This window comes from Bacillus rossius, chromosome 6 (genome assembly GCF_032445375.1).
Source record: "Bacillus rossius redtenbacheri isolate Brsri chromosome 6, Brsri_v3, whole genome shotgun sequence".
Lineage (NCBI taxonomy): Eukaryota > Metazoa > Arthropoda > Insecta > Phasmatodea > Bacillidae > Bacillus > Bacillus rossius.
Genome location: NC_086334.1, coordinates 29,365,261 through 29,389,246, shown reverse-complemented (window position 1 = coordinate 29,389,246; position 23,986 = coordinate 29,365,261). Strand labels below are relative to the sequence as shown.

At 42.1% G+C, this 23,986-nt stretch overlaps 1 protein-coding gene across 4 annotated transcripts in view; it reads right to left on the bottom strand.

Moving 5' to 3' along the window:
* LOC134532957 (protein outspread) overlaps positions 1-23,986 on the bottom strand; it is a 236,392-nt gene that overhangs the window by 125,013 nt on the left and 87,393 nt on the right. For all 4 annotated transcript variants that reach the window (XM_063370041.1, XM_063370043.1, XM_063370042.1 and 1 more), the window contains exon 2: positions 18,901-18,981. In XM_063370041.1, coding sequence (XP_063226111.1) covers positions 18,901-18,981 — 81 coding nt within the window. The remainder of the gene's footprint in view (positions 1-18,900; positions 18,982-23,986) is intronic.

Here is a 23,986-nt window from a genome sequence, read left to right as displayed (position 1 = left end):
GCATTAATGTCACGCATGCCAAAACAAATCTGACAAATTCTGGTGCTGAAAATATCAAAACACATATGAATTGTCCAGATCAAAAAAGTGTGAAGGGCTTGTTTTACTTCTTCTGGGCTTTTCGGGATGCCCAAGAACTGAAGGCTTGCACACGATGAAACCGGTGAGCATTTAATGACGCCACGCATTAAATTTACTGTCATTATGAATTTATAACCGACTTAACCTTATCCAATAATTAAGTCTCTTACAGTCACAAGAGTACTGAAGTATGACTGAACTTAAAAACATATCTACCAACGTATATGATTTAAATCTGTCGTCTACATAACTTTACAACTAATCTATTCAGTAAAAAAAATGAGAAAGAATTTTTCTTTCTGAGATATACAAAAGACAAACGTGGGTGCGTGCAAAATTTCTCCTGTAATGAAATTACATGCTCACTTCTGCGCAGTAGTTAAATCGCCACTTCCACTGAAGCCAACCTTGAGGCACACCTTCAAAACCAAGCAAAAAAAAAAAATCCTTTAGTGGCTTTTACTGCTGTCCTTACATGAAAGTTTATTGCTTAGGGCATACGAACATACACAGCACAGGCTCCTTGACAAGTAAACGCCATGGGTTTTGAAGTATACGTAAAAAAAAGACCACTGGAAATTCTCAGGCTGAAAAAAAAAGCTGTCCACAGTAATGTATTTACAACTAGATTCATGCTCAACATTATTGAGTACCCTACAAGCTCCTAAATAATTTTCTCGCGTTGGAGCAATTAAATAACCCATTAATGTTTGATTTTTTTTATTTGACTAGATTTTTTTTCTTTCCCCCCCCCCCCCCCCCCCACTTTTGTAATGCAATTTTTCTAGACAAACACGAGAGCTTTTCACGTATATTTTAATTTTCGATATCCCCTTTTTTTTCGGTTTGCCATAAAACCACTTTCTGTTAAAAGGACGGTAAATCCTATTACGTCATACGAGCTATAAATAGTGTAGTAATAAATATCCGCTAAGCCAGACGTTTTAAGTTATACGGGCCTTTTAAGTGAGCAACGTAAACATTGGCATTAATTCACTGAAACACGCTTGTTTTAAATTTTCGGATGGCTTTATTAAGATTCGCAAATACGTGAATCTATGGCTGCGGCTAAAAAAAAAACTCCAGTCCTGCCAATAACTGCAAAAAAAAATTACCACACGAAACCAGTCACGCCAACAACCGCGAGGCAAAGCCTGGCAGACTATGGACGAGCGCCACGAACACACGCAACAAACAGCTCCATGACTGGGGAGGAGAAGGTCTCTGAAATTGTTGAGTCGGGCTGTTGGGCTGTCGGGCTGTCAGGCTGGCAAGACTGCGAGGTCGTGATATCCCACCGGGACCAAGGCGCAGTCGTGACTTCCCGCAGCACGCACGTCTGCCTGCCACTTACCGTCGGTCCGCGCGCCTTGTCGCATTATCATAATCGGCGTGTTTCGATGTGCAAACGGAAAAATTGTGACGTAACGATGCTAAACGAGTGAGGCAAAGAAAAGGGAAGAGCTGCGAAAATCCGTAATGAAACTGTTTCAAAATAATTAAAATTAAAATGCAGTTTACTGAAACACCAAACACAAAAGCTTTTAATTCTTTTATCAAGTATTCTACTTATTTAACACATATCAGCCGTTGAATCAATTCTCGTTCAGTCCCACATTGTGATCATCTGTTCTTAAAATACATTCGACATGTGAGGGCAGTGAATTTTCTGCAGGAACGTGTGTATAAATAAAGCATTGTTTTCCACAAATGCGCGTTTTTAAATATTCCACTATTTATTTTAAACTGCTACACCTGCACAAGCAAACATACCTTTATCACATAACGGATTCTAAGATTCTGTTTAGGCCTAAATTTATGTAGTCAAGCAAACAGGAACCAACGAAACAAACATTTTTTCTTGGTCTACAGCCGTTTTCACAAAGCTTTTGCGAATAAAATTTTATATTTTACACTTACATCACAGCCGAATTACCTGGCAATAATTTTTTCCATGTAAATTCTTTATTAGTATTGACTTTTTTTTTAGAAAGATCCCAAGTTTAATTGATGACAGTGGGTTCCTGATTGCATAATGACGTCCTAATATACATTTTAAAGTATCAAACACTGTCTGAAACGCAATAATATTCGTAACTATGTGAATTAAGATAAATAAAATTTTTAAAAAAATTAGCGGGATTTTTAGTACTCTCCAGTGATGTGTTACATCTAACCTATCGTATCACAAACTATGTATTAACACGTATTTTAATACAACACTTATAAAATTACTGAATTTATATAGTATTTTATACATTATTATTTCACAAAGTATTTATAAATGTATTAGAAAAGCCAAGTGGCAATGCGTCGCGCTGTTCAGGACTACTGTTACGCGGAACGAACTATATACAGCATTATTCTTTCTTTATTTCTCTTTCTCTTTCTCTTCTCTCTCTCTTCAAACGCTATGGAAATGCTTGCACACGCTGCAGCATAAGCGAGTCAAAAAACTGAATGGCGCGTGCTTCCCCCTACTTCCTGTTACACATTTCCGTCACATTCATAAAAGTACTCCCACCAAACGGCGTATGCTACAATTCAAATAATTATACCTTAGCGCTGCTTCTGCAATTGGTTCACTGTTAATCTGGAGTAACGAGGGCCAATCATAGACCCTCGCTCAAAGAAGTGTCGAATCACAGACACTCGGTCGAGACGACTCACAAGTCAGCAGCCAATGAACAGATGGCATTTGCCCGAGTATGTAGAGTGCAGTAGAGTCTATCTTGGATGTCATTGAATACGCGAATTTTGCATGTCTCTACCGAGAGCTAAGATGTTAAAACAGAATGTGATGTCAGAGGAGCGAGGCCAGGTGGAAAGGAGGGACCGGCAAGTAGTCCAGTGGGGCAAGACAGCCCGCAATTAGCATGGCGATCTATAAAAAAACAACTGAGCGCAGGGATCATCCGAGCGCCGATCACGACGCCATTCGCCCCGCCTTCCCTGGCCGACATCGCTGCCTCAGCCCTCGGTCGGCGCTCGTCAGCGCCACGGCTGTCAACAACTGGCGAGGCGTTTACCTTCGTGCCCTCCCAACCCCGCTCAGAGCCCGTCTACAATAGTCCGAACCTGTGCGTGGTCCGTGTCCTTATCCGAATGTGAGTGACGTCACATTGTCTCACCGAAAACTGCCCTGTCCACAATTGCGATGTCCGATGTCCGAATGTATTGATTTCTAAAGTTGTCACCAGAGCGCAGTAAATGTGCCAAACCAAATAATTTTGTTTATTGTTTTGATGCTTTGTAGTTTGAGATTGAACTTATGAAAGTTGTGGGAGTTCTATATTATATATTTATTCAGATCAGATATTTAACAAAAACAAACACCACGTTTTCAAACGGGAACCGGAAATTCAAATATCGTGAGTGTTCTGTTCTTTTTCTGTGTCCGAAGTACACAGGTTGGGACAAAAAGTTCAAATTGACGAATGTCTTCGGACCAGGTAGGTTCGGACCTTCCGCCCACTTGACGCATGACGTCAGAGGATCACGTGGACCATCAGCGACGAGTGTCCTTCGGACACAGTTTAGGACATTGCTATTGTAGACGGGCCATCACTCGCTCGTATAAAATGTTTGAAATGGAAATAGTTTACAACCGGCAGGGTTAGTCGAGGCGATGACTCATCTGAGGGTAAAGATAAGTGCAACGATCTGGAGTGGAGCGTTCGAGGAGAAAGAAGGAAGAGGGGAATGTCGAATGTTGAATGTCGAACACCTTGCTCCCGGGAAAACATTGGTAAAGAGACGCTATAGTGCTACATTTTCCGTTACGTTGCCGACACACTGCGACGAACCCGTCCTGCTGACCGCCACTGGACGCACACAGGACGTCTCCCAACTGCACATATCTGTACACATGGCGTCTACGTACGGACATCCTAACCTATTCTATATACTAATAGTACCTACATATAGTATTACTTAATATCAACGAATTTAATTTAAGTAACAACTATATTACATTAAAATATGATTATGCTATCGTATATTTTTGTTGGGATGTATCGTTCAAACGGATTATTGAAATGTGAAAATAGATATTTTACTAAATTTTATTTTGGAGCGGCGAATAGTTACGCAAGTCGTCATAATTATGAACACTTGTGTGATTTTTTACCGCTATTAGATAAACATGAAAATAAAGATAAACAAAAATGCAACAGAGCTACGGTGATAAATTACAAGAACAGATCATAAATAAAAAATAATGGCACTGTGTGCAGAGCTTCAGGCGAAACCACAGGATTTGAAAACTGCACAAGATATGAGTGGCGACATATACGAAAAGCTTATAATAATACGCTGAGAGCGGATGGGTAGTTCTGTTTAGGTATTTCGTTTTTCAACTGTATTTTTTGGAGAGTGAAAATGGTTAAAACGCCTTCATTTTTTTAAGAATAATTATGCATGAAACTCCTCGCACATATTTTGAACGCACTTTTTTTATTATCTTCGCTTATACGCCAAAAAATGTTGTGGTCACCATAAAGTATCATAGCTGTCCTATACACGATGAGAAGACTACGCACCAGTACAGTCTCTTGCGCTCAGAGGCGATAAAGTGCTAGATACACCAGCTAAGAGCTGCACTTACCATTCCGCCTCACTAACAGACTACCTATGTGGGATTGGTGGGGCATGTTTACACCCTAACATACCTCAAGGTCAACATCCACCTGAATCAAGCCTGCTTTAAACGAAGAGAGATTGTTACGAGTTCTATGTGTATGTATGTAGCCTATGTATGTATGTATGTATGTATGTATGTATGTATATGCAGTCCCAGTTAATACACAACAGCCACATCCCAACTATAGGTACATGGGAAACGCGTGACTAACGCAACATCCCCCGAACACATCATCCGACGACGACCCTGCGCAGGTCCTGCCTAGCGAGTTCTCGCGACAACGACCGCCGAGGCCAGAGCACCGGCACACCACAGCACGACCGCACAGCTGCGGTGCACTTCTCGCGACTCCCAGGGGGAGAAGATGCGGGCGCCATTTGTAACGTTTAACGACCCGCCTCAACCGTGAATGGGCCGCGTCACTGGGGCTAATAACATTTCCCCCTTTTCCTCCCTCCAATTACATCCTACCTACCACCGCCGCAAGAAGCCACATTCTCACGCTCCACGGAGCCGCCTACAGGGTTTCGTCATCGTGCGTCGAGTTACACTCTACGTAGCCTATATGTGTGTATATATATTGTATATACACACACATACAAGGAAAATGCTTATACATTCTACATCATATTTACAGGGAATATTTACAAAGGTGTTCGTAAGCTCTGCGGGCAATGTTTTTGAAAATGTTGCAATAAATGGCTTGTAATGGTACAAGATATTGCTTGCGAGGTTGCACTAAAAGGATTATAACGTTACAAGAAATAGCCTGCAACATCACTACGTCACAACAGGTGCACCCTCCCTCCTAAGAACGATCCTTTTGCCGAAAGTCGAATGAGCTACTGTGTTAACACATTACAGGAATTGTAATTACATAATTCTGAGAAAACGGCATCACTTAGTAATTAGAGGTACTAAGTCCAGGAAGCTGGGTTTGGCTATCGACAAGCACATTACAACTGCCTAGACTAGATCGTCTTTAGCGTTAAGTGCAATATATCGGCAGTGGGAGCAACTTCCCCGAGTCCACTCTTAATGGTATGAGCCAGCGCTTACAGAAGTTCGATATTAACACGAAATATTGTTTTTGTAATATTACTGTTACCGCTATTCTTGTAATTGTACAGAAAACACAGGTTTACAAAATATTTTTGTAACTTTAAAAACATGTGTATCTTCACAAAAAAAAAACTTCAGTTGCAATTACAAATGATTTGTGATGTGCGGAGTTTCCTCTGAGTTCCGTGCTGAGTTCCCATATAGCCTCCCCCATCTCTACTGGCCACTTGACGGTCACCATCGGGCAGGTGCTCGATCCCAGCAGCCTCGGCAACACTCGGTCAGGAGCACCCGGGTCGGAGACCATTTTCGTCTCGGATGTCCCGTCGTCGTTAAGTATCTGTCATTTAGACGCGAAATCCTGCCGATCGAACAAAGTTCCCGTCATCTGATCCACGGGTGGACCTGAGTACGTAGACCGCTGGGGAAGGTTCGACTGGTTACGCGACGGCCTTCCGAGATACGCCCGCGAGGCGGGTCGCACGGGGCGGACACTGCGATAACGAAACAACCAATGGCAGTTCGCCTAACCACATAGCGACACCATTTTTCGCACGTATGCCTGACAGCCTGAAACCAGCCTAAGAATCATACAAGACTGTCTAAATACATGTGTAAAATATTCAGTAAATTTTCCGTCGACTATAATCGAAGTATGACAGTGGTTGATCTGACCACCTGACGGCAATACAATTTCACGTAATTGAAATATTTCTGAAAAATGTCACGACCATGTTTAAAATCACAATATACGAACGATATATATATATTTTTTAAGTTAAGTGCCTTTTGAAATTTCAGCGCTGCAGCGCTGCGGTCGGCATTCCGCAGACGCCATTCTAACGTGTTTACTTTTTTTTTTTGTAAGTATTGAAATGTCTACCACTAATTGAGAATCTCACAGACAGTGAAATAAGCACCGCCATTCGTTTTCTTGGTGCTAAAGGCGTAAAAACAGCTTATATTCATCGTCAAATCAGTGAAGTGTATGGAGAAAGCATCGTGACCGATGGAATGGTACGGAAATGGGTTAGAGCTTTTAAAGATGGCCTTACGAATGTTCATGATGAGGAACGAAATAGTGAACTCTGCGCATGCGCGGAATTTGGGCAACAGATAGGTCACGGATAGGACACCTAAGTCCGTTCCATAAAAATAAGGAACTGGCCATGTTGGGAACGGTTTTTTTATTGCACTTGGAATACGGTTAGCGTACAGGTGTAGTATATTCAACGCCTAAACCCTTATTTTTTGTTTTTATAAATACCGACCACAACTTTTTTAGAACGGCACAGAGCATTCCGGAGTCCGCGGTCAACCGGTTTTCCTCCCCCTACTTCCCCAACATAACCATAACGACTCGCGGCGACCACAGTAGGTAGGTGTCCCCGCGGAAACAAGCGACCTCCAGCGGGGCGGAGCCCTCGGCCACCCTCGGCGCCGCTGGCCGGTCGCCCCGGGGGGTCACTCACCCGGCGGCGCGCGCCACAGGCAGCGCGCCAGGCGACCGCCGCTCATTTTTGCCCCGCTAACGGTCCGCGGCGGGCGCCTACCGGGCGCCGGCCCATGCCGTCACTTCCGCGCGCCGTCCCATCCAAGGGAATCCTCAAGGGTGTACGCTGTACGTCCCGTTACACGTTCCACAAGGTTCAACTTTCCCACTTTTTGACAGCCTGCACTTTTACATATGTAGCATACATTTTGCATTTTGAACGATTTTGTGCAGCATGGACAAGCAGAATTAAATGGAATATAAAAACTGAAACTTTATAGGTTTTAAGGCAATTTTACTGGCAGCTGCGTAATAATATTAATTTTACTCCAGAAAAAATATTTTATTTTACCTTTTAAATTCCTCATAATTTTTTTTATGATTTTAAGAGACTATATAAATTTTTAAAAATATTTATGCAATATTTTTTTTTTAACCAAACCACGCAGTAGCCACCGGCATTGTCTTTAAATCCAAAAAATTTTAAACTCAACTTTTCCAGCTCATTACGCAAAAAGTATGCATTGTAATTAGTTTTTCATTTTGATGAAGTTTGGCCACTCAAAAAGTATACAAGTTTAAAAGTGTTAAACGTAAATATAAAATAATGACCGTTAAAGTAGCTAATTATTGCGAAATGAGTCAATTACCTAATTATTCATTGAAATATGGAATACTGATTTAACAAAATATTTTGGACATACGCAATTGCTGGTTTACACTGATTGTAACACAAGGAAATCCTCAAGAATTGGAAACAAATACGAATAAATAAATACACAGAGAACAAGCCAACATCTGCTAATGTCAAATGTTACATGCTTAGACAAAATACAGAACTCCTCGGACAAAGTTAATTAAAAAAAAAAAGTAATAATCTGACGACGTGACAGTTGCAAAAGGAACAGAAAATACAGAAGATCAATAACGTTGAACAACACAGCGACGCACATACCAACCCAGTGATAAAACTAAAGAGTGAACTGGACGACAAGACGATGACAGCATGGACGATCACATTAGGCTATCTATGTCCCTATTGTTAAAGAAAAGTGCAAGTGATTGAAAACCAATTTTGTTCATCTCATTGTTACGAGTCGAGATACTTCATATCACTCGCCTTTGCCAAATAAAACAGAGTTTGATTCCCTGCGGAGTAAATCTCTGATATGTTGCAAGTGGTGAACGTTGCGAACCGTTGGATTTTCTAGGAGCACTCCCCACCCCTTAGACATTTCTTTTTCTTTAAATGCTTCCTTCTCTTTTCCCCTCATTCTCATCCCCGCATCTTCTCGCAATGTCTTTAACCACACCGAAACAGGAAAGCTTATAATATAACTGATACATGTATCTATGTGAGTAGCAGTATTAACTTTTTTCCCTCTCAAACCTAGCCAGTGAGTCAAGGCCTCAAACACACCAGGGGGTTTATTCTAAGTTTCCAGCGTTTTCTATCGGAACATTTCGATATCGATTCCAACATATAGCTCTTTGGCCGATCGGCAACACACGGTTCCGAACGATCGTAATCGAAAGGTACTGAAATTGCTATTCTAAACGCGGTATCGTTACGAGGCCTAACTATCTCGACAAAGTTCGGGTTACGATTTCCCCCTCTACAATTTTTCTGGCAGCAAAGATGAGATTTGAAAACTGCAACATAACAACAAAAAACACTTAATATTTCTAACAAATTTATAAATAAAAACACAGAGTTTATAAGACAATATACTTTCCAGATGTTTCAATGTTGATAAAAGTATTTATAAAAATTTTAAGTAATTTTAAAAGTGCTCGAGCAAGCGAAAACATGTTTATTTCTTAAATTATTTTTACGGGATATTTGGTGTGAAATGTTTAGAGTTGTTTGCACGTGGTCGGTCATTGTATTATTGAAATAATGGCTGCTCGGCGATCTCGTGTATAAAATATTCGTTATAATATTGTTATTATAGAAAGAACGTCTTTACATTCCCACTTAGTTATTATGTATCTGGAGCACTACTTACATTACGCAATTATTGTAACTTAAAGCGGTAACCATGGGAAGGACTCATCCGAAAGAAGGCAAAACTAAAAAAAACTGAATGCATTTATTTTACTTATATACGTCATATCAAATAATTCTATAAAACAACATTGTGATATGTATATGGTTAGAAGTAGCTTCCATATTAAGAAATACTTTCGTGACTTTGGGGCGTATTCAAGTAGTTGGCCTAACAGTCACTAGATGGCAGGGATTGCGGAAGTGCGAGGTAGTACTACTGCAACACTTTATCGGAATTAAGTTTCGCGTCCATTACCGTTTACTGAGTGGTAACAGTAATTACTGAAGATATTTGTACATGTATTATGGATCAATATTTTATACATAATAAATGTACAAATATCTTCAGTAATTACTGTTACCACTTGGGAAACGGTAATGGACGCGAAACTTAATCCCGATTAAGTGTTGTAGTAGTCCTACTCACCGCAGCGCGCGCTACTGCCTCGCACACCAGCAAGCCCTGCTGCCCTCTCGTGACTGTTAGGTCAACTACTTGAATAGGACCCCAAAAACATACATATATTCAATGCTACTGGGAAAAAATTTCCTTTTACAAAATATTAAACACAATTGACTCCTACGTAAAATATCGTAAATATAGATCACGCCCAAAAATGTACTATTTTTGTCCATGTATAACTATTTGTGTACACATAAATCGTGCATCCGCCATGATTTCAACTGGCTGCTAATTCCCGATCGGCAAAGGCTTTTCGACAGCAATTGTATACTCGAAACATACCGACCGTTGGCTTCCGAGAAGATGAAAGTAACTTAGAATACCATATTGTAGAAAGCTTCCGATAATCGTGGAATCACGATCGGGAACTCTTTTCCGAGAAACTTAGAATAAACCCCCAGAGCCGTGAATGTACGGCAGTTCGGTCGGCACCGCTGACTTGTTTCCTGCCAACAAACACTGAATGCCAAAACAATGGCCGGCCACATTCGATCTCTACCGGCAGTTCCAAGGTTGCGCTTAAGTATAAAAAAATTTGTGGACCCCCATCTCGGTGAGCAATGCACCGGTAGGAATAATGGCCTCCTGCTGTGGCTAACCGACCTTTTTTTTTTACATCGTAGTTTTAGAAAGAAAGAAAAATGTATAGTATTTCACACTTTGAATGTATTGTTCAATGCAGTCACCTAAAATAGCTTAGCATAGCCTCCCTATGCGCTGGATCTGCCGGTGAAGCAGCTGCAGCCAAGCTGGCACCCCGGGCCAGGATTGACGAGGGGAGGGCCGCACGTGGAGGCAGCACGTGGCCGTGACCTTGAAGGCCGGCCCAGAGCTGCCCCCCGTGTCCTTGAACTCCGCGCGCGGGCTCCAGGAACGGTACACCCCGCGCCCGGCTCACACACGCGGGACAACATCCGCACCGGACTATCTAAAAACCTAAGGATACCGTTCTATTTTTTTTTTCAAGTTCGTGGATATTTACACTAAATTCGATATTATTACTGTACAATTAAGTAGGGGTCTGCGAGTATTCCAAAATATTCTATATTCGTAAATAATTTGGTATTCAATTTGACATTTCAAATCGAATATTTATTATTATACATTGCCTAAAGGCTACACCAAGCGAGACTCTTTGAGAAATTTAGATTTGTTTGCCAACATTATGTATACACTGTTTTATGTGTAATCGCCTGTGATTATGATTCATTAAAATTTATAATAATATATTTATATGGATACAATTTGTTGCATCAACAAAACCAAATTCAAACTTAAAAGTATTATTGGTTTAAGAAAATGCATTGCCTTGTTTTATTTTATTTCTTTTTACATCTGTCTAATTGTTTCATATATATATTTCTATCTTTTTCATTACACTTTATGTTAAATTTCCATTAAAAATATCCGATTAATTTTTGATAGTCTATTCGAATAAAAAATAAGTGTCCACAGTAGCCTAAAAATAACCGGTCTCTGCTTACTTTCGCTTGTCTATTTCTTTGTGCAGTTTTCTTCCTTGTGCTATGAGAAATGTTACCGCCTAACAGTTGGTAAGAACATTTTTCGCATATCGCTGCCGGCTATCAAGTCGTATTGACTTGTTAAAAACACACACAACAGGCTAAAACCAAACTCGTCTTTAAATAAATGTACGAAGTTTGACAATAGGTTCCCAATGAACACAAAAATTATAACGTAGTTGACGATTAAATTCGAAAAAGTTGGTTAGCAATAGCCAAAACAAAATCATTGAGATCACATCTTCTAATTTATACCAGTTTTGAGTGGAAAGATAAGCTAATTTACAAAGTAGTTGTTCTCTCAGTTTCTGATTTCAGCACTTTGATCACTACTGCTACATAAAAGCTGTCCAATTAAAAGCACTAAACAGACGCCAATTATTGATTTGTGTCAGTGAGGCGGGATGATAAATGCGACACTCGCTGATGCTTCTAACGCGGTATCACCTATAAGCGAAAGGCTGGCTCTTAACTGTCGCGCAATATTTACATCGTGCATAGAGCAACTACGAGATCCGAGCGGCAACAATAACATTATATGACGGAGAAATGAAGATTATTGCAGGTCCCTTGGGTGCTTTCGAAAATCTTTATCGGATATTTCATACCAAAAGTTGTTCTAAAACACGCCTTTTAGCTCATTTTACTATTCTAAAAATTCAGTTTAAAAACTTAATATTGAAAGATCTACTCATCCGCCCTCAGCGTATTTTTAAATGCAATTCGTAAACCAACACAACTTGAGCAGTTTCCAAATCGCGCAGATTTTTTCCCCCCCGACCTTAAGTTAATGCCAGCTTTAGTCCGGCTCCCAGTCTTATTAAGGCCTGAGCCAAACACTCAAGGGCGCAGCTGGCTCGCTGGGCTGCAGACACGACCAGCCGCACCATTCGAAACCAACAAAGAGGCAGGTGTCTTAATTACTGCGCCGAGGGGGGGCCGATCGCACCAAGCTGTGCCGAAATGGATTGGAGAAGAAATGAGGAGGAGAGTGGGGAGAAGAAAAACGTATCGGGAGAGAAATATAATAGTAGCTTTGCCCCAGCTGGCCAGCCAAGCGTCCAGCGAGGACCGTTAGGAGATCTGCGGACAGACGCGCGGGAAGAGAGCAGATTCTCGCTGTCCGCTGGCTGTATCCACGAGTGAAACGCAACTAAGGATCAAACATTATGTTTTTTTTTGTTGTTTTTTTTTGTTTTTTTACTGAACCATGAATTTTTTATTATTTTAATGTTCAAAAAATTTGGATGCTAAGAACAGCCCGCGTAGCATGTTACGCACCCATAATCCCGGATCGCATTAAATAATTTCCGCCCAGTTTCCGACAATTTGTGGTAATCTATTTGCAGCTTACATAGCAGGGGTTCGAGCCCCAAGTGAGCCTGCTTAATTAAACTGAAACCAATAATATCACAATACCTCCTTTTTTTAACGGTGACTACAATCAAAATTCTATAAATCATAAATACTACCAATTAGCGGCAAACATACCCTGTGACTCTCCGTGGGTCCGCGGTTTTATGTCCTTATCTGGTAACTGCTATTGTGACAGTACCGTTTGCAGCACACCCTGGTTGCGGCGTTGAGAGAATAAACAACTGGTCTGGGCAGCTTATTACGCCGCTGGGCTGAGGGATGAAAGCTGGGCCAAACACGTTAAACTTTGCTGGCCATTGCTTTCATAAGAATGTAACACAATTTAGGGGATAATTTATAGATACTTTAAGTAGGTACACGTAAGAAGCTATTTACCTTGTAAGTACCAACCAACATTACACTAAATTCCAGTTTTAAAAAAAGCTGACGTGGGACGAACAGAAATATTAACGAAAATGTATGGCTTGGATACCTTAATTAGTGCCTAAACTAGTGTTTACACAATCACATTTTACATTTATTCACTGCCTGTTGGTTAGTATGATGGAAAACGTTGTGTAAATGTTTCTCAATGTCAGGTTTAGAAGAAAAACACAAACTAATTATTACCATAATTAACATCGTGTAAATGTAATGTCACGACTTCTGTAGTTGTTCTTTGCGGGATTGGCATGGAAGTTGTACTTGAAGCAAAAGTAAGGCCAGTGTGTGTTGGAAGTTTACTCGGGCAGAGTGGGAAGAACGCGCCCTCCGGAAAATTTTGCTGTAATATGTCAACCCTGCCAAATCGCTAATTATAGATTTATGGAGACTGGCTATTTTTTGTCTTCTAAGTATGGGGCCAACACCAACTTACGATCGACCGATAGAACTGCAAACATCCGCTAATGTAAACCATTACACGTGGGTTTTCTTACTGTATTTTGACGCAGTAGGCATTTCATATTTTAATGTCCTAGTCACGAAATTTCAAACACCACGTTGAAAATGAGACGCACGAAGTAAAAATGGTTTCATAACCTTGGTAATGTCCGTCACGATAAACGTTCTTGACAGATGCCTAGACGTGCCTGGGTGCGCAAATATTCCCGATATGGCTCCCCAGAACTGTAGGGAAATGAACACGCCATTCCATTGCTTTTGGAGACGGTTGGACACCAAGATATGACGAGAGGCTGACATCCATCGAAGCCTTTCCAGACACCCACTCGGGCAGCCAGCTGGTAGGTGGCCCTGTGAAATCCCCACACTTCTCTATGGACAAGCAGCCACTCAACCCTGGGGCAGCAGCTTGCGTCGCTGGTCCAAGGGGCCGACCCGCGCCATCTGCCGAGTGTGTGCTGGCTCTGCCGAGAGGTGAAAGTGAGACCACGTGGTAGTGCCGATGACCCAAGTGAAACGTGGTCGCAACACCTGCAATGACACCTGCCGCCGAACGCAGGCGCAGTGAAACAAGTGTGGTCCGGCGTGCTTCGACCTTCCCTTGAACGCACAACTTTCACGCCATGTTCAGACATGGGTGCGCGTGCTCAAGCTGAAGCTTTCCCACTGCGAACAAGCCCTTACTTTTGGAATACTGCGGAGTATTACCGCCGTAGATGGTCGGTTAGCTTTGTTCAAGCTTGCAAAGTTGGCAGATACTCAAGTAGAGTAATTCCACGACCAAAGTCATAAATAGCTATTTAAAACAAAATTCACTACACTAGAGCAAGATATGATGTGGCTAGAAGTTTTAAACTTTGTGTCGATTTGGTAGTAAAGATTTATCGAAGCGTGAACACACGTTGGCACCACTTTCGAGAACTATCAACTTTGCGAGAGGTTACGTGGGCACAGAGCCTATAGCGTGTCATCGACATCGCGGTGTTATGAACGACGAAGGGTGATGAGACGGAATTCGTTGGTAGGTGGAGACGGGAGTACCCCGAGAAAACCCGTATGCCCACGTTCCTCTCGCTTCCGAATCAAACAACGATGAGCGACGGCGAAGAGCAGAGAGGCAGAGAGGCAGAGAGAGGCAGAGAGAGGCAGAGAGAGGCAGAGAGAGGCAGAGAAAGGCAGAGAGGCAGAGAGAGGCAGAGAGAGGCAGAGAGAGGCAGAGAGAGGCAGAGAGGCAGAGAGAGGCAGAGAGAGGCAGAGAGAGGCAGAGAGAGGCAGAGAGAGGCAGAGAGAGGCAGAGAGAGGCAGAGAGAGGCAGAGAGAGGCAGAGAGAGGCAGAGAGAGGCAGAGAGAGGCAGAGAGAGGCAGAGAGAGGCAGAGAGAGGCAGAGAGAGGCAGAGAGAGGCAGAGAGAGGCAGAGAGAGGCAGAGAGAGGCACAGAGAGGCACAGAGAGGCACAGAGAGGCACAGAGAGGCAGAGAGAGGCACAGAGAGGCAGAGAGAGGCACAGAGAGGCACAGAGAGGCACAGAGAGGCAGAGAGAGGCAGAGAGAGGCAGAGAGAGGCAGAGAGAGGCAGAGAGAGGCAGAGAGAGGCAGAGAGAGGCAGAGAGAGGCAGAGAGAGGCAGAGAGAGGCAGAGAGAGGCAGAGAGAGGCAGAGAGAGGCAGAGAGAGGCAGAGAGAGGCAGAGAGAGGCAGAGAGAGGCAGAGAGAGGCAGAGAGAGGCAGAGAGAGGCAGAGAGAGGCAGAGAGAGGCAGAGAGAGGCAGAGAGAGGCAGAGAGAGGCAGAGAGAGAGAGGCAGAGAGAGAGAGGCAGAGAGAGAGAGGCAGAGAGAGGCAGAGAGAGAGAGGCAGAGAGAGGCAGAGAGAGAGAGGCAGAGAGAGAGAGAGAGAGAGAGAGAGAGAGAGAGAGAGAGAGAGAGAGAGAGAGAGAGAGAGAGAGAGAGAGAGAGAGAGAGAGAGAGAGAGAGAGAGAGAGAGAGAGAGAGAGAGAGGAGTGATTCACCAACACGCTCGGAGATAATGCGGCTGGATGATGGGCGGACCTCCAGCGCGCACAAGGCCACATTCCGCGCGAGAGGATGTACCAGAGTCCTGCCCCGGCCCCAAAGACTACAGGATGTCCAGCCCGCCGACTGAACAGGCGCACACATAGTGTCATGGATCTTATGGGAGCATTGTGTACCAAGTTACCCTGTTGAAGCTATCATATTACGCAATTGTGCCATTACTTCACTTCCATGAAAACAAATTTAAAAATTTGAATCTATGATTATGGAAACTGGTTCAAAGTGTTGACACGTATAAAAAAATAATTTTTTTTTTCCTTTTCATAACGCGAACTGCAACTTGTACCTCACTCAAACAATTAAGACGATGAAACTGAGACACTGAAATACGCGGCCTCTATCTCATCAGCGCAAGTATGTTTGGAGTTTTAGCATGATGATTAACTGGGCTGTTCATTTCGGATGGTCAGTAACATTTCCCGACCATGAGATATGTGCAGCTTCGAAATATGTCAACCACTAATTAACGCTCCTATTTATTATTTTATTCATAGCGATAAGGGAATTATTGTGCTCCTCTTAAAGCGGCGAACATTGATCCGACTATAAGTGCCGCATGGCTTTACCTTCAAATCGTAGATTAAGAATGTTTATTAAATGCACTGTTGCTTAAAGTCATGCGTATATGTGAGACGTTGTGGATTACCCCTACCCCATTTTCCAAACACTGGCTACAACTAGGTATATAATGCATTCCTGTTCTTAAGATACACAAAACTCGTAGGGTAATATAGACTGATACGTCGACAACAACACTATAAAACCGATAATTTACAACATGTAAGTATTCTGAATACATAACTTGAGGTTATTCAATTACTATAAATACGCATGGTAGAGACTATTCTGCCCCCCACCAACTCTTCATCCAGACCTCCTTTTCTGCCCCCTGTATTCCCATGCGTTATTCACACGATGCATGCGACCCTCTCCCTGAATGGCTAATCCCCAGTATGATAAGGCGTATGGGTTTCGGCCTGACCACGCACCTAACCCGGAACCCTCCTACAAAATACACTTAGTTTTAGTTAGGTTGAGAAAAAAACTGTTGTAGCTCGTCCATGAAATTGACTGCAACAAGGCCGAAATGTCAGGCACATAATTTCCACCTAAGTGGAAACCGAAACTAAGAGTAGTATAAAAATAGATGGTGGGCATACGACGTGCAATTGGTTTCTATAACCTCGACAACATACCAGGTCCAACTGCCGTGAAACATCAATTTAGACACTTATATCGGCAAATAAGCCGTTCAGTGATAGCTGAGCAGATTATGTGCGCGGCGCGAACCATAGCGACGCGACGGCAGGGGATTTGAAGCGGCCACAGCGACAGCCCCGGGCATCAGCATATCGCGACGCGACTGGCGTCGAAACTACACTCCGTTACACAAGGGGCTGTCCCTCCAGGGCTGGGCGGGGTACAACCGTCTCATTGCTATTCACGAGTCCCTCTTCCTACGCCGGAATACCCTGCCGGTCCGCCACCCAATTATCGGCGATTGCATGTGCCAGCGACGACCACCATTCCCTCCCCGTCCAACTCGGGCGATGACAGGCGCGCCTACTGACTTGGGGTTTTAGCCAACAATTTCACCCCAAGGTTGGTAGGCTTGCGGGTTACAACCGAAGTTTCACAGACGTTTCTTTCGCAATTTTCACGGTAGCAGAATCCTTATTAATTCAGCCTTGCTACCTAATTAAAACAGTGACTTCATGCGCCCCGCGGTCAGTGTGAAAACACCGCAAGGTGGTAAAGATTGTGCTGACTCCGTTTTTTTGCTTTCTATGGAATTTTTGCTAATTCTCTTTGACGACCCGCACTCAAACCTTCAAAACTGTGTATAAGCGCAACGTACTTTTTTTCAAGATAAAAATAAAATATAGCCAATATTAGTAACTTTGCGACGAGTTCACGAGACGTAATAACTTTATCGCTAATTCTAACGTATATGGTAATCCCCACAGCTGTAATAAAGAGAGTATTATTACAAAGATAATAAGGAAATAATTTAGTTTAAGTAGTTATTATTTTTAAAAAAAACTACGCTTTGATAAAATCATGTTTGCTCTTTACACAATATAATTTGTTGGATAAATTTTTAGTGTGGAAACAGAAAGCCCTAAGTAATTTCGTTCCCTGTTACCTCTCATGCGTAACCCGAGTAATTTTTTGCAAAATATGTTTAGACATTTCAATTTTTTTGCAATTTTTAATTTTTCTTTGCTTTTATACTCCCATTAGGTGTTACAATACAATATTGATAGCGCTAAAACCAGTAGTCAGGTCCTTTTTGTCTTATGACGCCTTGTGCATATCCGATATGGCAGCTAGTTACCTACAGAACAGTGGCAGGAGTAAGATTCAATGTAAAAGTAAAATACTTATCTTTGTGAAGATTTTGTAATAAAAAGTGATCGATGCGTTAACACAAGTAACCAAGCCCGCAGCACGTTGGATTTGCCATCTGGCAGAGGGATAATGAAAACAGATTTTAATCAGGTGTTTTGTTTTTAAATGTTGAATTAAATGAATGACATATAGCTGCTTAAGGGCCGTGCCGTGTGATGTGTCTCAATTTGTCTCAATTTGTCCCAATTTGTCCTCAAAAATTGTACGAGTGGTATATATTTCTCAACTGTCATTTGCAAACCAACATTATATGAACACTGACAACCACACGAGACACTGTTGACGGAACAGCAGTGGCAAACGGATTCGTAAGTAGGTCCTTTTTAGTGTTTCAGGGTTTTGTGAAATCCAAATTTTTATGGATTTATGGACGATAATGAACAAAATTAATTAATACTCGTCAAAGGCTACACACAAACTATTAATTTAAAACTGCATACACACGATTACATGTTTTTAGTTCATGCTAGGGTTGACATAAAAATTGTCCTTTGGTAAGTTTCTAAAAAAACTATTAATATGACGTTTATAAAATAGTTTATAGTTGAATATAGCTATATTATGAATTTATTTAAAAAAAAAACTAACAAAAACGCGCAATTATGGTAGCAAAAAAATACTTCAGGATACTACCCCCTTAACGAGTCCTTTCAAGCTATAAAACACACTTATAGCATTGGCCTTTGGACAGCTGCGGTTTGTTTGCTGCCAGAGTGGCTTGAAGTTCAGAATCAACGCCCACTCCTTGGACAAGGACAGTGGATGTTACGTTCATTCACGCGGCACTGGGAGTCAACGCGGGAGGCTGATACGGCCCGGGGAGCGATGGGCGGAGCAAGCGAGGACTCACCTTGGTGCGGTTGAGCGGGTTGGAGAAGTCCCACCCCGGGGCCACGAACAGGTAGCCGCATTTCGCCACCTTGCGAGTCGCCTGCAACACAACACGCAGGCAATCAGCAATCAGGGGTGACGGACGGCCATCAGCACACCGCCGAGCGCAGCGTTTCGTTACATTTATCCAAAATATAAATTAAAAATACTCATTTTTCTGGCCTCCGATATTTGCACATCACAACATATTTTTATCATATTTTTTGCACCAATTACTTCTTAGTCCTATACACAAAATGCTGGGAACGGAAAATTTCGGCAATTTCGTCAACGTGCAAAATAGTACCAAAAGAGTAGAAATGGCGAAGCTTTTTTGAAAAACTGAAAGATCACTATATATTGAATGTGAAAAACAATCATATCCGTTTGAAGTTATTGTACATCCTTAAGAACAGTACCAACAACTTTCCTTTAAATATTTTTTTGGTACGACGAACCATTAATGTAAGGGATGGGAAAAATATGGGGTTAAGATAAAAAAAATTTGTTGCAGAATCCGGTTTTAGCCCGGACCTCGAGGAACACTAGCTGGAATGAGGTATTTTCTCTGGGAACTTAGGTTTCTTCCCTATCTATCTTCCAACGCTGTTCTACATACACCTTATTGCACTTAATTAATTGAGGTCAAATGCATGCAACCTGACCAGCACGTACACTTCAAACTGACATCACAAATTAATGAAAACTTCTATGCTGATCGAGGCAGGGCAACATGCACGACACAAAACTATGAATGACAGATTAAAGACACTGCAATAGACAACTAAAACTATACGTAAAGCTATGTATAATACTTACATAATAGCTACTGTTTGTGGTAAAGTCGTTACACCATCGCACAAAATTATGAAGGAAAAAAAAATGGAAACTATTTACTTCATTTGGAACACAAATACACAGTTTTTAAAAGTTAACTGTTTACTGGTTCCATGATCAATTTGAAAATACTGAACATATATTGATGAAACCTTTTTATTAGTAAGGTCTTCGGCTAACTTAAAATAAAATGCTATATATAAATTAAAAATTCCACTAAGGAGGTGAAAAGTGGGTAACTATGGTTTTACAATAAAATAATATGTCGGAAGCTAATAGCATAAGTAGTGATAGTGGGTAAAGATATCAAAAGTACCAGCTCCTTTTACCACCTTAGGTAATTCCAACCTCAAGAAGTGTAAAAGATGTCAGTTAGATTATATTAAGAATAATTAATATATCCGTATCTAATACAGCAAGAGATAAAAAACTAAACATGATACACCACGTATGAACAATTAATTACGTACAGAGTTTGTTTTTAAATTCTACCATTAAAAGGGTTGAAAAAGGGGTATATATAGTGGTAAACAAATCAAATATCCAAAGCTAATAACGTGGGAGATGAGATATTGGACACGCATTACAAACAACCGAAGACCAGTTAGCGAAATTCCAACCCTAAAGGGTTTTAAAGGGAGAAGTCTGGTTTTAATACAAATTCTTGTCTTCAAATCTAGCACAGAAAGCAGTAACACCTCATGAACAACATGCATAGAGTTATGAAATTTTTTATTTCTTTTTTAATTTGACAGTTAGGAAGTGAAACGGGGATAGGTTTTGTTTTAAGATAATCATTGCTAAGCTAATAAAAGGGAAATTAATTTTTTTATTTGGTTAAACTTATCTTCTGTAAATCATCTAGGTCATTTGACGGGCACACTCGACTAACGCAATGAAATGATATCAGGGAAAGCATCGGCCATGCTCTAATGTCATTGGTGTGTTTCAGAGAAACCAATGGGTTGGCCGTTGCGCCACCTCGCTGGAAGGTCCCCGGCCGGACACGGCAGTTACAATGACGAACTAGGGCGAAGAAGCGGCGGTGTTTGGCAACGGCCGTCCCGCTGGTATCGCCGCCACGTCTTCCTCCCCGCTAATCCGTCTTCCATAACGCAACGTCTCCGGGCGCCGCGCCGGCACCAGCCACATCATCGCCGCATTCCGACGACTGTCGGGGCCCGGCTGTTGGCACGAAGCTGCTGCGTCAGGGTCGACGAATAGGTGTTTCCAACCCGAATCTTGCATCGGAATACACTTTTCCCGCATTTTTATGCAAATATGGCGACTTAAATTTTAAAAGGACTTATTAATATTTCATTACCTCGCCTAAAATGATATAGCATAATATGTTGTAAGTACTATATTATGGAAAATTTCTACCCCCCCCTCCCAATCTATTTTTTTTTCAAACAATAAGGGATTCAAACTAAAGCACCTTATTCTCCATTCCTTCCTACGATACTACTAAGATAACAGGGGGGGGGGGGGAAATGCTCCACCTTTCTCTCACACTGTATTTCCTGTGTGTGTGTGTGTGTGTGTGTGTCTCTCCCTCTCTCTGTCCTTCTCTAGTTTATCTCTACGTCCGTCTCTCGTCTGTCTCTCCGTCTGTCTCTCCGTCCGTCTGTCTCCGCCCGTCTGTATCGCTCAGTCCGTCAGTCTCTCAATTCCGTCAGTCTCTCCGTCCGTTTGTCTCTCCGTGCCGATTTAACCCTTACGATTTACTTACGAGTCAAGGTTTGAATTGCTAAGAAGTTTTTTTTTTCCTTCTACCACGTGTACTGAGTTACACGCGCACTTTTTTTTTCTCTCCAAGAAAACCGTTATTAGAAAGAATTCACGTTTAGTTGTACAACAACTAAGTTGGCAACGCTGCGGAAGAAGCGGGGGAAGCGGCTTGGCGATTTACCGCGTTACCACAGTTCACATTCCGAGCTGGCGCGGCAACAACTCAGCCGCACGCACTGCAGGGATAAATTAGAACAACGCCTGCCCCCCGCTGGCACAGCTCCATGTTCGTCTTGTAATTGGTTACATTCTTCAACCTTTAAGGAAGGGGTAAATTTTGTGGCTGCCAAAAATATTTCCTGAGTATTCACCCTGCAAATATTCTTTTCTTTTACCCGTGTCCGCAAAGATTTTGTGACTGCTAAATTTTGTGAACACTACAGAATTATTTTAACGTAAATATTTGGTAATAATTGGTTAAGTAAATTACAATAGATTTGTGGTAATCACTAATAAGATATCTGCTCGGATTTGTTTTCTGCCGATGTGTACTCCTCGCATCAGTGAGGTGCCATGGTACAGCGCGGCTAAGAGCAAGCGCGTTAGAGCCCGTTCCCGTTACGAAGCCGCGGTCTCGACTTCGCAACCAGTCCACAACTTTCTTTGATCGGGGGAGGGGGGGGGGGTTATATGCTATCTCCTCGAAGTTATGAAAAAATTTGCAAAATATCACTGATGACAGTATGTTACTGTGTGAGATATGCCAGTGTGTTAGTGTCAGTAGTAACGTAAGTTTTGTTTTAATAGGCTACAAGTGTTCAAATTTTGATTTTTTTTTTTTTAGAAATTCTCCCCCTACCCTACCCGAAAAAAAATTCCTGTACCCGCGCCTGTTCCTTTTCCCCTTTCTGTGATCACGCTCCGATGATCCCTATCTCACATTCATACTACCTCGGGGGGGAAAAAATAGCGTTTTAACGTGACTTTTCAGTAATGTGATAACACTTCTAATGTATTCTCAATAACCATGCCTGCCCCAACGGTTCAACATCGATTAAATGTGGAAGTTGTTAGAGCACGTGCGGAGGAGGGAAGCGGTTGGAGAGATTCTCGTCTCTATGTAGCGCTTACCCGGCGACCTGCGCCGACCCTGAGACTTAACTAGTTATAGTCCAGAGTTAAGTCAAAGGATAAACTCGCTGCCATGGCTGGCCAATCCCCCAATTAGAACCAACGATGCATGCTACCCTTCTTGCATGGTGAAACCCCCGCGTAAGGCGTATAGGCTTCGGCCCGAGACGTCTTCCGAGTTCTTTTCATAGTTCGAGTTTGATTTTTTTTTTTTACAGCAATATTGCGACAGTCAGCTGAGGCTGTGTCTTGACTGGCTGAAAGAGTGCTCTTTCGTGCTCTCGCTCTCATGGTTGACGTCAGAACTACGTCACAGAGAGCAATCTCTCATAGTCTCAGTTTATCTGAGAGAGAGCGGAAGAGCGACAGCAGGAAATTGTGTACTCACTGGCGACAGGTTACATTCACAACTGCACGTGAACATTATCGCTGGATGAATCAGCGAAATGTGACAATTAAATTGATGCAAGTACTGATTTATTTGAATTCTTAATTAAAACAGCATTACTTAATACTTTCTACTATTACAAGTGTTTGTAACACGTGCGGAAGAGAATTTCCATGCAATATTTAGATTCCCAAAGTTTGCTTAAAATATTTTAAATCAGACATTGTATCATCAGTAATTGTTATTTTAGTTGTCCACGTTTAGTGTAGGACAAGTTTACATTTTTTTTATTAAAAATTTACTTGCATCGTCTTCACGTGCCCTGTTTGTTTACCAATGACAGAGTGCACTGTCCCACCTGGAAAGAGCGAGATTCAGAGAGAGAGAGAAGAGAGAGAGAGAAGAGAGAGAGAGAAGAGAGAGAAGGAGAGAGAGGAGAGAGAGGAGAGAGAGGAGAGAGAGAGAGAAGAGAGAGAGAAGAGAGAGAAGAGAGAGAGAAGAGAGAGAGAGGAGAGAGAGAGGAGAGAGAGAGAGAAGAGAGAGAAGAGAGAGAAGAGAGAGAGAAGAGAGAGAGAGGAGAGAGAGAGAGGAGAGAGAGAGAGCACGAAATAGTTATCTCACGAAATGATGCGAAATAGCCACGATATACAAAATTGAGTGCAGAGTTTTATCACAATCTTTAGAATTCCAGGCCTCTTTTGTTAAAAGTTCCGAGATACATTTTACGTTTCAAGCTACTCAAAAAAACGACAACCTCTCTTCTTTTTTTTCTCCCCTGCTAGTGCTTTTCAATTGCATGCCCCAATAAAATCTTTTCAAGGGTAATTTAAACGGGAACATTTCCCGCAACAGCCGCCATGTTGGTGCCACGGTTATTTGCGGGAGCAAAAAACAGCCCGGCTCCCCAGAAGGGAACGGGGAGCACAAAGCAAACAACGGTAGCTGATGGGGTGCGCCGCGCCGTGTAGAAAGTGGCGCT